The sequence below is a fragment of the Salvia splendens genome, chromosome 7 (genome assembly GCF_004379255.2).
Source record: "Salvia splendens isolate huo1 chromosome 7, SspV2, whole genome shotgun sequence".
Classification (NCBI taxonomy): domain Eukaryota; kingdom Viridiplantae; phylum Streptophyta; class Magnoliopsida; order Lamiales; family Lamiaceae; genus Salvia; species Salvia splendens.
Genome location: NC_056038.1, coordinates 28036463 through 28053675, shown reverse-complemented (window position 1 = coordinate 28053675; position 17213 = coordinate 28036463). Strand labels below are relative to the sequence as shown.

The following is a 17213-nucleotide window of genomic DNA, read 5'->3' as shown; positions in this document are numbered from 1 at the left end:
CCCGAACTCAGATAATGACCTTTGGGTGGGCAAAGCTTGTCAGAATCGAAAAGGGGGGCTTGATTAGAAAGAAGACATAATATCAATTTTATCAAAAACCGATTTTTCGTCCACTCCCAGAGGGGAGCACGAAAATTAATGATTAAATTCATTCTTAATCTTCTTTCTAATCTCCTTTTATATAGAGTTATTATGGGTCAGATTATGGAGGTTGGACTTGGGCCAAACCTGTTGGACTTTTACTAATTAAATTGAGCCCCAATTTAATACAAGTCCAACAGAATATTATTATCAGCCACTATAGTAAAATAATATTGACTGCCCATCCAATCCCAAATTACGAGTAATCCAGACTTTACCTCTTTAATTTATTATTTCTCGTGTTTAAGATATAAACATCCATTAATTAATTTAAGCTTCTTATTTTACTTTAATTAATTAATATCTTTTTCCAAGAGTTGTCTAGTTCAAAATCTTTATTTATTATTCTGGAATAAATTCCAACCGGCCGGGTTTCTGAATAATAAAACCTTTTTCGAACACCTCTTGAGGATATTATCAAACTGGACTCACCCAGCACACGATTCATTACAATAACAATACTAGCACCTTTATACATTAATCACCACTACCCAAGATATCAGGATTCTTGGATTGCGAAAAATCCGCACCATTTGATAAATCAAAGTAGTGCATAATCAATATCGTATGCTCAATGTTATATCAACAATGATTAAGAAATAACAATCACCGAGACCTCGTCTTTCAGTAAATAGCAATAAAGACTTATCTCAACTGTTAGATCCTTTAGTGCTATACCACACCAGTGTCGTTTATTTCCTAAGGTAAGGAAACATGCGGACTGACACTGCAACCTTTCACGATAGGTAGCCAAAGCCTATCTAGGTTGTGAAATTTTATTTCTCTTCTACAAAGGACCGACTGCATCACCTTCTGTGAACGTCGTTCACGACCAGTCTACTATGCAGAAGAATTAGACTTATTTGCTTCTTATACATTTAAATGTTTGAGAAACATCTTATAAATGCATAAGCAAACACCAATGCGATAAAATTAATTCTTCTCGCCTTGGGTTAAAAGTGGATTGTAGAGTTTATTGTGTACAAGCAATTCTATCCGTGCAACATGCTCGAAATATGCTTTTCAGTATACCAATCCTAACAGCAGAGCCGGCAGTGGGAGGAGGGTAGAGGCGGAGGAGAGTAGAGGCACCCGTGAAGGAGGGAGGACGAGGGTAGAGACGGGTAAGAGAAAGAGGCGGCGAAGGTGGCTAAGAGTGGAGGCACCTGTGGAGGAGGGAGGGGGTGGAGGCGCATGAATTTCAATTGATTTGTTGTAACACTCCGAAGTTTTTAATTTGCATGTGGTAAGAGACTAAATTTTAACTTTTAATGATTCTAACAGCGAATGGATCTAACAACAAGACATGTCTTTATGTTACTTAAAGATGAGGTCTTGATAAATAACTATTCCTTAATTTACACACGTTAGCAATGAGCATACGGTATTGATTATTCACTACTTTGACTTATCAAATGGTGCGGGGTTTTCGCAACCCAATAATCCTGATATTTTGAGTAGTGGTGATTAATATATAGCGGTGCTAGGATTGCTATTATGTTGAATCGTGTGCGAGGTGAGTCTCGTTTGATAATGTCCTCAAGATGAGCTCGAAACAAGGTTTTATTATTCGAAACCTAGCTAGTTGGAATTTAATTATTCCATGAATAATAAATAAGTGTTTCTTGCTAAGTCCACTCTTGGAATTAATAAGATGTTAATTAATTAAGTCAATAGCAGACACTATTTAATTAATGGACATAAACATTTAAACAAAATGGAAACCTGGATTACTTGTAATTTCGGATTTGGATAGGCAGTGCAATATTATTACTGTAGTGGCTGAAAATGATATTCCAATATAAGCTTGTATTAAATTGTGGGTTCAATTTAATTAGTAAAGATAATTGGGTGAGGCCACATCCAAACCTCTGTATATCCCTGACTGGGCCCAAATACGAACATAATATAAATAGGAGAATAAATGAGAGATAAAAATACAATTATTTTTATCTGAAAATTTCATCCCTCTCTCTGCTTTGTAGTGGACGGAATTTTCTCCCTTTTACTACTCCGTAAGGAACTTCTGTCTTCTTTATTTGAGTCCTAGTATCCTGATAAGATCAGCCACACTGATATCGGAATACAGTTCGGGAACCAGTAAGAAGATCTGTGGTCGAGTATCGAAGATCGTCACGTGGAGAAGTAGTAAGCCATCAATGATTCTTTGGAGAATCAAGAAGGTATAACTTCTATTCCGTAGAAAGCATGTTTTAGGTTTCAATTAATCAAAAGCATGTTTTAATTCAAGTTATTAGCATGATACATGTGATACTTACGAGAATACTACTAAATAGATCTTATTCTCAGATTTATTTGTGCTTCCGCTGCCAACCCCTTCAACCTCTATGATACTATGTTTGTTGGGGCACACACTAAGAGCATCTCAAAGAGGAAATGTAATTAAAGAAGTAAAGTCTTATAACTACCAAGGAAAAAGGTATTTGAGAAGGTTTTATACATTTTCTCATCTTAGAGGGATCCCATTACCTTTCCATGGAAAGGTAAATTCTTAAAATTACCATATTTTGTCTTCTGTTCATGAAAAAATGTTCTCCAGAGGGGAAGAATGTAACAGCACCTGCAACGGTGAGCACACGCTCACCGTCCGTCCTTGCCGCTAGCAATGACGAGCTTGTCCACCGCTGCGCCTTGCCGCTAGCACGAACGTGCTCTATGCATAGAGCACGTCCGTGCCAGCGAGAAGGGCGACGTGGCGTGTTTCTATGTGCCGTTGGCATTTCCTTTTTTTCTTTTTTTAAAAAAATTGAAAATAATACCAAAAATAAAAAAAAATATTTTCGGATTTCCAAAAATATAGTCGTTTTATTACCGTTTTTTGAATTTTTTTTAAAAAATTTAATCCCAAAACCATCTATAAATACACACATTCATCATCCATTTGGACGAAATTCAGTAACTTATGAATTTAATTATGTAATTTTTAATTTTTAGGATTTTAATTACATACTTTTTAAATTTTAGGATTTTAATTATGTACTTTTTAATTTTTATGATTTTAATTATGTAATTTTTAATTTTATTGTAATTTGTAATATTATTCCGGGTATTTTTAATGTATTTTAAGAACGTATTTAAGAAGGTATTATACCTTTATATTTTGAGATGTATTTTGTACTATTTTTTTATTTTAGAAAATAATTTACTTTTTTTTTTCTTTAGAATATGTTACTTTTTAAAATGATATACTATTATACGTTTTTTATATACCCTAGTATTGTCCTCCACAGTCCACACACATGCTGTCCTACTTGTTTGAGAATTTGAAAGAGGCTTCTCCCATCCTAGCTCCCAACATTCCATCTTTTCCTTTATCATGCCCTTTATCATGCCCTTTTGCTGATACTAAACTGCCCATTTCTTCTCTTTATTCTCTATCCAGACTTTTTTTTACAATATTTATGTTGAAAGCAATTTGATCCTTGCGCTGAGCATCGCGAAATTTTGCATGTTAGCCTATGATGGCGTCGGCGTGCGTTAAGAACATCGGAATGCCGCCGGATAACTTCCTCGACTGTCCTCCGGCGGCGTTTCCCTCTTACGGCTGGCTTAGCCCGAGGATATCGTTCAGTCGCGAGTTTCCCGATGAGGACGCCTCAAATAGGTTGCCTCCCAAGCGTCTGTCGCTTCTGCACAATGCGAGCTATGAGAAGCTGAAAGAGCCAAATCTGGAGCTCTCCAGCAAGGATTTCGTTGATTTCGAGTTCCGCCTCGAAGATCCGGTTGCAATGTGATGGGGTGCGTACTAAACAAGCCCAACAGCAATGACGGCCCATCAGCCCAAAGCCCAAGGAAGAGTATGAGTTCGGCATTACCAAAGAGTTCGGCCTCAGCCTACAGCTCGTTAAACCCAAAGCCCAAGGAAGAGTATGAGTTCGGCATTACCAAAGAGTTCGGCCTCAGCCTACAGCTCGGTAAAAGCCAACCAATCAAGCTCTGCTCTCAGGTCGGCATCAAGCTCTACTCTCAGATCGACAACTAAAGCAGTTCGGTCTCAGTATTCGACCGAACAAGGAGTTAGTGGACCCATGCAGGATTTCCACAACTTCCAACACACCCACTACCACGTGGTGTCAACTCAGGCCACGATCTTAGGCCATGACCTACACGACATCCACGACTTAGGGTGGTGATGCAAGCCACGATCTTAGTTCAATATATAAATAGAACTTAGATCTGGTAGACAGGTTTTTCTAAGCTCTCTAGAGATAAAAGATCAAATAGCAAGTCTGTATTGTAAGCTGTAGAAAACAGATCAAGCAATACAACTCTGCCCTCTTTTCTTCCCGTGGACGTAGATTTACCTCAGTAAATCGAACCACGTAAATCTCTGTGTCGTGATCTGTATTCTCTACCAGCATTTACTAACATCAGAAATTCGCGGATTCATCACTGGCGCCGTCTGTGGGAACCAGAAAACCAAATTTGTGATAAAGCGAATTTTTGACCCTTTTTCCACCCCAAAAAAATGCATACCAGATCACATACTACCCGTAATACCGTTCGTGAAAACCATGAGGAAGCTAGTCCAGCCCGCAGGTCCGGAAAACAGCCTCGGGAGACATCTACTTCCAGTTTTCACGATGAAGGAACAAGCCGCTCAAAAGGTCCACATACCGAGTCTTCCCAGCAGCCTGATTTGAATGAGGCTGTCAAGCTGTTCTTGGCTGAGAAGCAGGATGAGTTCTTAGCCTTCCTGCAAAAGAGCCAACAGCCGAAGACGAAAACGGTGGATTCTCCCTCCTCCTCCAGACATGAAAGTCACTACCGCAGTAGTGCCGTGTCTTCCAGGAAGAAGAATCCTCCACCCGACATGTTCCTGTTCCTCCTCGGTACCGGAATCACAGGAGAACTCCATCTCCTCCATACCGAAGAGGTGTCGGGTTCGCCATGTACGGAGCAGTGAAGACTCCGTTCTCGGACGATATCACCCGAACTTCCTTGCCACAGAACTACCGAACTCCGTCAATGACTTATGACGGGTTGGTGGATCCTCATGACTTCCTGGGACGCTATCAGTATAATATGGCGAACCAGGGTCTCAATGAAGTCCATATGTGCAAGCTGTTCCCCGAGCTGCTCATCGGGAACGCCAGAAGGTGGTTCGACAGCCTTCCTCAAGGCAGCATTAGATCCTACCGAGATCTAATGGATGCTTTCCACAGGAGGTTCTTTCAGAAAGCGGAAGCCCGGATTACTTCGGCTCAGCTGCTTTCTATACGTCAAGGTCGCGACGAAAAGATCAGCGACTTCCTGACGAGATTCCATAAGGAATGCCTACAAGTAGATAATCTCAATGATCTACTTGTCTTTTCGGCATTCCAAAATGGAATCCTGCCCGGAGCTCTCTACAGAAAGCTCGTGGAATGCAGTCCGCAAACAGCTCAAGAGATGTGGGACATTGCGGACCAGTTCTCCCGAGCCGATGAGGCAGACCGTCGAAAACGGTCTTTAGACAGCTCATCTAGAGGAGACGAAAAGAAGCCCGATCATAGCGATCAGAGGCTTCCTCGCCGAACACCTTCCCCACCAAAGGAGGGATAGCGGTCATCCGAGGTGATCAAAAAAGAGCAAGAGTTTGCAGATTGCGCTTAAAAGTGCCGAGCAATCAGCTCGGCACCATCAAGCATAGCAATCACAGCAGCCGGAGTCAGAGGCAGGCGAAATGACCGAAGTCACACCGGAGCCGAACTCGATGGTGTACGGCACTGAAGCCGTGATTCCGGTTTAGATCGGCATACCCAGTCCCCGAACTCAATTTCTCCTCAGAAATGAATGGTGACGGACTGAGAGCCGAACTAGATCTTGCCGAAGAAAGATGAGAATTGGCCTGCATAAAAGCAGCCAAGTACAAGGAGCAAGTAGCCCGGTATTATAACCAAAGGGTGAAAAAGCTGCAATTTCAAGTGGGAGATCTCGTCTTGAGAAACAACGAAGTAAGCCGAGCAGAAAAGCTGGGCGAACTCGAACCCACATGGGAAGGTCCATATCGGGTGTCAGAAGTCCTCGGCAAAGGGTCTTACAAATTGACTCACGTGTCAGGAGCACAAGTACCCCGAACATGGTACGTTTCCAACCTCAAAAAGTTCCATTTGTAAGAGACAGTCCGGTCAGTCAGTCTTGAGTCCTGTTCGGTCAATGTGCTTTCTTTGGTTTGCTTGGTCTTTGTTTGTCTCTGTGCGTTTTGTCTGTGTGTTTTGTCTGTCTCTGTGCGTGTCGTCTCTTACAAATGTTGCTGAGGTATCTTGTTCTTCGAAGGCTGATCCCCTTCTTAGAACATATACAAGCCAACGATTGTGAGTCAAAGCTTCTAAAGAGGATACAAGACCACAATTCAGCTTAAACAAGCAGTTCGTCTGAAACGAACTGCAATAAGCCAACGATTGTGAAGTCAAAGCTTCTAAAGAGGATACAAGACCACAATTCAGCTTAAACAAGCAGTTCGTCTGAAACGAACTGCAATAAGCCAATGATTGTGAAGTCCAAGCTTCTAAAGAAGATACAAGACCACAATTCAGCTTAAGAATCAAGCACTTCGTCTGAAACGAACTGCAACAAAAGTCCGATTCACGCGATAAAACTTGCCTGAATTAGGACAAGGGAAAGTCCGATCCACGCGATAAAACTCGCCGAATTAGGACAAGGGAAAGTCCGATCCCCAAATTAGGACAACGGAAAGTCCGATCCGAGCGATAAAACTCGCCAAATTAGGACACAAACCAAGTCCGGTCAAAGATGTTTATTTCATCAGACCAAAGACGAGTCCGGTCAAAGATGTTTATTTCATCAGACCAAAGACGAGTCCGGTCAAAGATGTTTATTTCATCAGACCAAAGACGAGTCCGGTCAAAGATGTTTATTTCATCAGACCAAAGACGAGTCCGGTCAAAGATGTTTATTTCATCAGACCAAAGACGAGTCCGGTCAAAGATGTTTATTTCATCAGACCAAAGACGAGTCCGGTCAAAGATGTTTATTTCATCAGACCAAAGACGAGTCCGGTCAAAGATGTTTATTTCATCAGACCAAAGACGAGTCCGGTCAAAGATGTTTATTTCATCAGACCAAAGACGAGTCCGGTCAAAGATGTTTATTTCATCAGACCAAAGACGAGTCCGGTCAAAGATGTTTATTTCATCAGACCAAAGACGAGTCCGGTCAAAGATGTTTATTTCATCAGACCAAAGACGAGTCCGGTCAAAGATGTTTATTTCATCAGACCAAAGACGAGTCCGGTCAAAGATGTTTATTTCATCAGACCAAAGACGAGTCCGGTCAAAGATGTTTATTTCATCAGACCAAAGACGAGTCCGGTCAAAGATGTTTATTTCATCAGACCAAAGACGAGTCCGGTCAAAGATGTTTATTTCATCAGACCAAAGACGAGTCCGGTCAAAGATGTTTATTTCATCAGACCAAAGACGAGTCCGGTCAAAGATGTTTATTTCATCAGACCAAGGACCAAGTCCGGTCAAAGAAGTTTACTTCATAAGACCAAGGACCAAGTCCGGTCAAAGAAGTTTACTTCATAAGACCGAGGACAAGTACGATGAAATTTTTTCGCTAAGCTGTAAATACAGTGTTAGAAGCGAAAACAAAATTTCATTTTTCAAATCTTGTTCGGCATACAACTCCGCTACCCTACAAAATGGCGTTACGCTATTACAAAGGACTATTCTACTGTCCAGGGTTGCTGAAGTTAAGCCACCTATCTGCAAAATCCTCTGGAAGCCGAGTTCGGTTGTTCCGAGCAGATGAAGAATAAGCAGGTCGACGAGATGTTATCCTCGACCCAACACCTCTTCCGCGAGCCCCAGAAGCTCTAACCCCTCGGCGATGAAGAGTCTCTGCAATAAGCATCTGCTGATCTTGCTCGCTCATAGTCACAACTCCTCGGCGAATTTCAGTCCGTCCCTGTCTTGACGATTCCGGTTGCTCCTGAGCCCGTTCTCGTCTTGACGTTTCCGGCTGTTCCGGAGTTCGTTGTTGACTTGGAGTAGGATTTTGAACAAGGGAACCAGAGGCTTGATCTGGAGTGCGAGCATCTGTTGGCGGGAAATGCCTAAGGAATCTCTCGATTGGGGGACGCCGGGAAAGAATGATGTCGTACCGAGAAGCCCAGCGCCGTAATGATTTCACAACTTGTTGGCAAGCCGAGCTCTCCAGCGCATTGTTCCTCCGGAGTACATGATATTCCTCCCACAGTTCGTCAACTCGACTCTGAACATCTGATATGGTCACTCCCCCGCGCACACGGATGTAATCCTCGTACGCAGTCCTCTCAGCAATGGTCGTATTCAGCTCGGCCTCCAGATCCTTCTTATCGGACTCTAAGTCCTTATTATCGGCCTCCAGCTTCACTAAACGAGCCAGAAGCTCGTCATTCTTCGTCTGATCGGCTATAGCTCTTTTCTCAGCTTCGTCTAAAGCCGAAGAGTACAGCCGTTTCCAGTAAAGTATCTCCATCTCCTTGAGTACAAAGCAGCTATATTAGTTCGGCAGCTGTACCGAGCAGATAGTAAAATACAACAGGAATAAAGGCGAGTACGAAAAGCTATACGAAGACAAGTGTAGAGAATTTTTCATTCACAAGGAAAATTTTTTACACTAGGAGGGCTTCAAGGCCATTTTACAAGGAAGAAACTAGACTAAGAGAAGGGAGACGAAATCATACTCCGCCAGCTTCGTCTCCGGCTCCTCGGTCTGGTTCAGCTTCTTTCTCCTGAGCTACCTCAGCCTCGGCCTCGCATCCTGCCGGCCTCGCCTCCGCCTCCTGATCGGCGTCCTTCTCCGGATGCCCGGCCCGCTCGACTTCGGCCTCCCGCTCCAGCGGCTCGGCCTCACCCTCTCCGTTGTAAGTCGAAGCGGGTGAAACGGGTCCCACGGAGGCAAAGATAGCCTCCAGGTTCTCGTCTCGATCAGCTCGACAACTCCGGACTCGGTCTGCAGAAAGCAGGACCGAGGATGAAGCGAGCTCCTCAAGGAGCGGCAGATTCTGAAGCCGAGCTGCTATCTCTCGGCTGTACAGAGGCAGCACGACGTCGGCCCCCTGCTCGCCCTTATCGGTAATTAGCCTTACCAGACTACCGACAAAGGCCGAGAACTGGCTGCTCAAAAAGAGTTTCTCCGTGTAAACACGGAGAGCCTCCCCCTGGGCAGCCACGGCGGCAGCCTCCTTCTGAGCCTCCCGGTGTTTCGTCTGCTCTTGCAGGATGATGAGCTGGTTTTTGGCTGACCGGGCTTCATCCTGAGCCGAGATCCTAGCAGCTCGGGCCCTCTCAAATTTGGCCTCAGCCTGTTCGGCCAGACTACGAGCAAGATGCAACTTCTTCTGCATCTCCTCGTAGTCGTGGGATGCTTTGGAGAGCTCCACGGAGACGAGCTTGGCTCTCTGAAGATGAACAAGGAAAAAACTCAACAGAATGGCCATCAAAAAATGTGGAAAAGAAGCCAAGTCAGAAAGCTTACCTCCACAAAATTCGTCGGCCATTGAAAAGGCTCAGGGACGTGTTCCGGGATGTCTGCAACCACCTCGGAGATGACCAGGTCTTTCCCCGGCACTCTTGGGGACTCATGAAATTTCCCCTTCCCTTTAGCCGAACACGGCTCCGGCTCTTTCGGATCCGAAGAAGAGGTTCTTTGCCTCTTCGGATTCTTCTCGGCTTCAGACGCCGAGCGAGGGGCTCTCTGCCTCTCCGGCTCCACAGGCTCGGAGGACTTTCGGATAGCCTTGTTCAGCATGTACACTGCCAAAAAGCAAGAAAGCAAGGTTAGTTTTCGCCGCTAAAGCAGTAAAGCATAAAAAAGAAATCCTCACCCTCAGTTTCTTCGTCCGAAGACGAGATATTGAACACGAGGTCGCCCTTGACGAGCTCAGTTTCCGAGTACTGTTTCCTAATCATAGGAATCTTATTGAGCTCGCCCTCGAGCTCGGCCAACGGTTCTAACCGAGGATGGGGAATCACGGACTTCGGCCTTCTCCAAGGAAAGCCCGGAGCCGAAGTCCTATTATAAAAAAAGAAACGGTTTTGCCATTTCGGCCACTTGGTTTTGCAGAAGGCCCTAAAAGGCTGTAAGGGGATCAAGTAAAACCAAGATCCCTTCCTTTTAAACTGGAAAAAATTAAGGATTGCCCGCAGAGACAGATCCTTATCTAGCCTACGGAGTTCGGCAGCAAAAGCCGACAAGTGCCTCCAAGAATTCGGAGTCACCTGACCTAAAGGGAGTTGAAAAAAATCAAGAAGCTCTACAAAAGGTGGGGGAAGAGGGAAACGAAGCCCGCATTCTAAGCAGGCTTCGTAAATGGTGGCATAACCCTCCGGCGGGTCGTTAGCCCTATGATCATCGTCGGGAACCACCGCCTTCCCCCCGGGAAGAAGATATTTTTCGTGTAGAGATATCACGGTGTCCTTACTCAAGACGCTGTGAAAGTACTCTACGGTCTTCTCCCCGGATTCCTTCCGGCTAGAAGACCCCTTATCCCCTTTCCTACTGCTACCCGACTCCGAAGAAGAAGAAGAAGACATTTTTCTTACTTTTTGAAGGTGAAGAAAGTCTGAAGAAATTCTTGAAAGCGGAGAGAGAGAATTTTCGCAAAAAAGAGAGAGTGCAGAAGAAGCAGTCGCAAAAGTGCTTCAATGATGAAGAAAGGAGGTATTTATCAGATTCGGCGAAGATTTCAAAATCGTCGCACCGTTTCGAATCCCACCTTTTCAGGATTCAACGGCCGGATTTTACTGTCGCATTTAATGCAAGGCACGTCCCCTGACATCAGCCTCCCCCTTGCCTTTATCCAGAATGCCGAAGTGACTCACTTCGCCGAAGTGATTCACTTCGCCCTTCGGGGGGGGGTAGTGATGGGGTGCGTACTAAACAAGCCCAACAGCAATGACGGCCCATCAGCCCAAAGCCCAAGGAAGAGTATGAGTTCGGCATTACCAAAGAGTTCGGCCTCAGCCTACAGCTCGTTAAACCCAAAGCCCAAGGAAGAGTATGAGTTCGGCATTACCAAAGAGTTCGGCCTCAGCCTACAGCTCGGTAAAAGCCAACCAATCAAGCTCTGCTCTCAGGTCGGCATCAAGCTCTACTCTCAGATCGACAACCAAAGCAGTTCGGTCTCAGTATTCGACCGAACAAGGAGTTAGTGGACCCATGCAGGATTTCCACAACTTCCAACACACCCACTACCACGTGGTGTCAACTCAGGCCACGATCTTAGGCCATGACCTACACGACATCCACGACTTAGGGTGGTGATGCAAGCCACGATCTTAGTTCAATATATAAATAGAACTTAGATCTGGTAGACAGGTTTTTCTAAGCTCTCTAGAGATAAAAGATCAAATAGCAAGTCTGTATTGTAAGCTGTAGAAAACAGATCAAGCAATACAACTCTGCCCTCTTTTCTTCCCGTGGACGTAGATTTACCTCAGTAAATCGAACCACGTAAATCTCTGTGTCGTGATCTGTATTCTCTACCAGCATTTACTAACATCAGAAATTCGCGGATTCATCACAATGCCTCCCGCCGATGAGCTTTTCGCCGACGGAAAACTCGTTCCGTTGCAGCTGTCCTCCTTCTGGCACTCTGCGTTTTCAGAAGCCAGATCTCCGGATACGCCTAAGTATCGGCGTAGGAATGAGATATCCTCCAGAGATCCGAATTTGTTTTCGACCGAGGCGCCGAGGTGCTCTAGCCGGTGGAAGGAGCTTATCGGCTTGAAGAATCTGTACCAGAACAGCAGTATGAAGCAGGAGGATCCGAGAATGGCGTCGTCTGAATCCTCGAATAACAACAAAAATTCCTCCAGAGGCCTCAAACATATGCTTCAGCGCAGCTCCAAGTCCTCAATGAATACGTCCTTAAATTCATCCTTAAATCAACCATTGCTAAAGGACTCAGATAATGAGTCAATATCGTCTTCATCCAGCCACGAACACCACGATCTGCCTCGACTCTCGCTTGATTCAGAAAAGCCAAGCAGCGGCATTCGCAATGCTCATCAATCCACCAGCAGAAATCTGTCTAGAGTTCGATTGTCAAAATATAAATCAGAAAACCGTGTTAGGATTTGCTTTGCCTAAATTCGACAATAAAAGTGGCAAACGAAAGAGAAAAAAACGAAAAATAAAGAACACCCAAATTTACGTGGTTCACCAAATATTGGCTACGTCCACGGGCAAAACTAGAGATCCTCGCTATTTCAGAATAGTACAACACTCAAGATAAAACTACCACAATCACTATATATAACGTTGTGCACGTTAGTGTGTGGAATGATTTGTGTGTGTTGGGATGATCTTAGAATGCTACCATGCATTCTATTTATAGGCAAGAGTGCCCACAAATTTTGACAAAAATTGCCTACTAAATTTGACAAACAAGAAGTTTGTCATTAATATCCACCGCCTTAAGCCATTCAATTTGACTAACAATCTCCCACTTGAAGACTTGATGAAATCATGTCTTCACACAGTCTCTCTAGTTCTGCCATCCATGTCAGCTTACGTTTCTGCAAGACCAAATGAGGATCTACACCATAGGAACTTGTCTGTTGCGATTGGTTTGGTCAGGACATCTGCTAGATTGTCTTTAGTGTGGATTTTCTGCATATTCACTTGTCCGCTTTCTACCACTTCTCGTACAAAGTGATATTGTACATCTATGTGCTTCGTCCGGGAATGAAAGGCTGGATTCCTTGCAATGTGCAAGGCACTCTGACTATCACAATACAACGATATCACTCGTTGCTTGTGCCTGAGTTCCTCCAAAAGCCTCTGTATCCAAATTGCCTCCTTGCAAGCTTGTGTAGCAGCCATGTATTCAGCTTCCGTTGTAGATAATGCTACCACAGTCTGCAACTTGGAAATCCAGCTCACTGCTCCTCCAGCAAGTGTAAATACATATCCTGTTGTGGATTTTCGCTTATCTTGATCTCCTGCAAAGTCTGGATCGACATATCCCCTAACCGTAAAATCAGATCCCCCAAAACATAAAGCTGCATGTGAGGTCCCTTTAATGTACCTCAGAATCCTTTTTATCGTGCTCCAATGTTCTTTGCCAGGATTTGCCATGTATCTGCTGACTACTCCCACTGCTTGTGCAATGTCTGGTCTTGTGCAGATCATGGCATACATTAGGCTCCCTACTGCTGATGCATACGGCATTCGAGACATCTCTTCCCTTTCCGCTTCATTGCTAGGACTCATTGTTGCGGATAACTTGAAATTGAAAGGAAGTGGGGTAGAAATTGGCTTACAGTCTTGCATGTTGAAACGTCGCAAGACCTTCTTTAAATAGTTCTCCTGTGAAAGCCAAATCTTCCTTTCATTTCTGTCTCGATGGATTTGCATCCCTAGAATCTTGTTTGCTGGTCCCAAATCTTTCATGTCGAACTCCCTAGCTAACTGTGCCTTTAACTCTTGGACTCGATCTTTGTTGGGGCCTGCTACCAACATGTCGTCCACATACAACAGCAAGATAATGAAATCATTATCCCCTTCAAACCTTTTGTAATACGTACAATAGTCTGAACTGAGTCTGTCATACTCCAGGCTTAAAATGAAAGAATCAAATCTCTTGTACCAACATCTCGGCGCCTGTTTGAGACCATACAGAGATTTGTTCAACCTGCAAACCAAGTTCTCCTTGTCTTTTTCAACAAAGCCTTCTGGTTGGAGCATATAAATTTCTTCTTCAAGTTCTCCATGAAGAAATGCAGTTTTAACATCCAGCTGCTCCAAGTGCAAATCAAATGTAGCACACAAGGCCAGTACAACTCTTATAGTTGTAAGTCGAACCACGGGAGAAAATATTTCACTGAAATCAATGCCTTCTTTCTGAGCATATCCTTTCACCACCAATCGAGCACGATATCGTTCCACTTGATCATTGTTATTACGCTTGATCTTGTACACCCATCTATTTCCAATAGCTTTTCTTCCAGATGGAAGTGGAACTAGATCCCATGTCTTGTTCTTATGTAGAGCCTTCACCTCCTCTTGCATTGCTGCCGTCCATTTGGATGCTTCTGGACAATTAATTGCCTCCATGAACGTTGATGGTTCATCATCCTCAATTAGAAGACAATATGCAACATTGCTCTCAGTTTCATAGTCTGAGAGCCAAGCAGGTAGTTTTCTCTCACGAGATGGCCTCTGGACTTGAGTTTCTTCAATCTCGTTTGGATCATCATTGCTCGGCTCTGGTGTTTCTTCAGAGGAATCCTTCTCCTTGTCGATCCAATCCACTTGAATCTCAGCAGATTGTACATTCTCATTTCTCGTACTATCATTTTCAGCTTCTTGCAACTGATCTTCTGCAAACTTTACAGCCCTGCTGATGATCACCTTGTGGTCAGTAGGATCCCACAGGCGATACCCCTTTACTCCATCAGCATACCCCAAGAAAATACATTTTCTAGATCTTGGATCTAGTTTTGTAACTTCTTGGGTGTTGTACATCACATATGCTGGACATCCAAAAGTATGAATGCGTGAATAGTTTGCTGGCTTCCCCGTCCACATCTCCATTGGTGTCTTCAACTCAATAGCTGTTGACGGTGACCGATTTACAACATAGCATGCAGTTTTTACTGCTTCTGCCCAAAATGATTTAGACAATCCAGCAGTTCTTAACATGGCTCTTGTTCTATCTAGAAGAGTCCTGTTCATCCGCTCCGCTACGCCGTTTTGTTGAGGAGTGTAAGGCACTGAAAATTGCCGTTTGATACCTTCCTCTTTACAAAAGCTAACGAACTCATCACTGGTGTATTCTCCACCATTGTCAGTCCTTAAGCACTTGATTTTCTTTTCGGCTTCCAGTTCTACTTGCGCCTTGAATACTTTGAAGATTGAAAATACGTCTCCATTTCTCTTGATTGGATACACCCAACATCTCCGGGAGTAATCATCAATAAATGACACAAAGTATTCAGCTCCTCCTAAGGACTTAACCGGCGCTTTCCAGACATCAGAATGGATAAGCTCCAGTATGGATTTACTTCTAGAACTGGAGTTGTTGAACTGCAATCTGTGCTGCTTGCTTGTAACACAATGCTCACAAAAGGGTAAAGAAACCTTTGTGAGATCACGGAGCAACCCTTGCTCAGCGAGAATCTTCAAACCTCATTCCGTCAAATGACCAAGTTTTCGGTGCCATAGCATCGTTGATTCTTCTGCTTTGCTTGTCACGACCGCTGCTTCTCCATGTTGAAATGTGTCTCCTTTAAGCATGTACAGATTGGATCCAACTTTCTCCGCCTTCATCACCACAAGTACACCTTTGATGACCTTCAAGATCCCATTTTCGATGCGACTCTTGCATCCAAGATCATCCAGTTGTCCCAAAGACAACAAATTTTTCTTGAGTCCTCTAACATGTCGTACATCCTGAATAGTACGTACTGTACCATCAAACATTTTTATTTTGATAGTACCAACTCCAGCAATCTCCAAGGCTTGATCGTTGCCCATGTACACCGATCCTCCCGGAATACATTCATATTTGTGAAACCATTCCCTCCGGGGTGTCATGTGCCATGTTGCTCCCGAGTCTAGGAGCCAAACATCAGAGTACGCCTTTCTGCCCTCTGCTTGGGTTGATACTTCACCGTACAGTACTTCTCCATCATCTGAAGCACTTGCTACACAACTTTGAGCATTTGATTTTTCATGCTCTCCACCCTTCTTCTTGTTCCAACAATCTCTCTTCAAATGACCCTTTTTGCCGCAGCCAAAGCACTTGATATTTTTCAAGTGTCTCGACTTCGATCTACCTTTGTTGTGACTCCCACTGGGGCCACGCTCCATCGATCTCCCCCTCGTTACTGATAAAGCCTCTGCTTGGTGTGAACTCACATGTTGATCTTCTTTGTTTTTGCGTCGGCTTTCTTCTTCAAGAACAGAGGCAGCAACATTGTCGAAGATTAATTGGTCCGGCACAAGGTTGTTTGTGAGGTTGATAACAAGTTGATCGTATGAATCAGGTAGACTCTGAAGCAGGAGCTCTGCGCGTTCAGCTTCTTGGATTGTGTGGCTCAACGTGGTCAGTTGAGAGAACATGGTGTTGAGAGTGTTGATATGGTCAGTCACTGTTGTTGACTCCGCCATTCTCAGGGTATATAATCTCCTTTTCAAGAAGATTTTGTTATGCATCGACTTTGCCTCGTACAATTTGGTTAATGTGTCCCAAATTTCTTTTGATGTTTTCTTCTCCGCTACACTGGATAATACTCCATCAGCAAGTGCCAAGTGTAGATTGGCAATTGCATTGCCATCCACCTCGTTCCACTTGTCATCCGTCATGTCCGCGGGTTTGACACCAATTGCTGCAAGGCAATTGTCTTTTCTCAAAATTGCCATCATCTTCAATTTCCATAGAGCAAAATTGCTCCCATTGAACTTTTCAATGTCGAATTTGGCCGCCATGGTTTGAATCCACCACCAGAAGGAATTTCCGACTGCTATTTTATTTGAACAAAATTTCCGCTCGCCAATTAATCGAGCTAATCCTGTTGGCACAATAACCACACAAAACAATGATTTGGCGGTATAACCTGCCTTTCCGAAAATTAGCTTAGGAGGTAGCACCTTCCATAAATTATAAAATCAAGGAGGTAGAACCTTCCATAAAATAGGCGGTAGAACCAGCCGTAATAAATAGCAATCCTTAACCAATGGCTCTGATACCACTGTTAGGATTTGCTTTGCCTAAATTCGACAATAAAAGTGGCAAACGAAAGAGAAAAAAAGAAAAATAAAGAACACCCAAATTTACGTGGTTCACCAAATATTGGCTACGTCCACGGGCAAAACTAGAGATCCTCGCTATTTCAGAATAGTACAACACTCAAGATAAAACTACCACAATCACTATATATAACGTTGTGCACGTTAGTGTATGGAATGATTTGTGTGTGTTGGGATGATCTTAGAATGCTACCATGCATTCTATTTATAGGCAAGAGTGCCCACAAATTTTGACAAAAATTGCCTACTAAATTTGACAAACAAGAAGTTTTTCATTAATATCCACCACCTTAAGCCATTCA

General features: G+C 43.8%; 1 protein-coding gene across 1 annotated transcript; it reads left to right on the top strand.

Annotated features, from left to right (window-relative positions):
* Positions 1-3623: 3623 nt before the first annotated feature.
* On the top strand, positions 3624-12246 carry LOC121810667. Its single transcript, XM_042211419.1, has 2 exons — positions 3624-3885; positions 11675-12246. The coding sequence occupies exons 1-2, from the start codon at positions 3624-3626 to the stop codon at positions 12244-12246; spliced, it is 834 nt and encodes a 277-aa protein (XP_042067353.1).
* The last annotated feature ends 4967 nt before the right edge of the window (positions 12247-17213 follow it).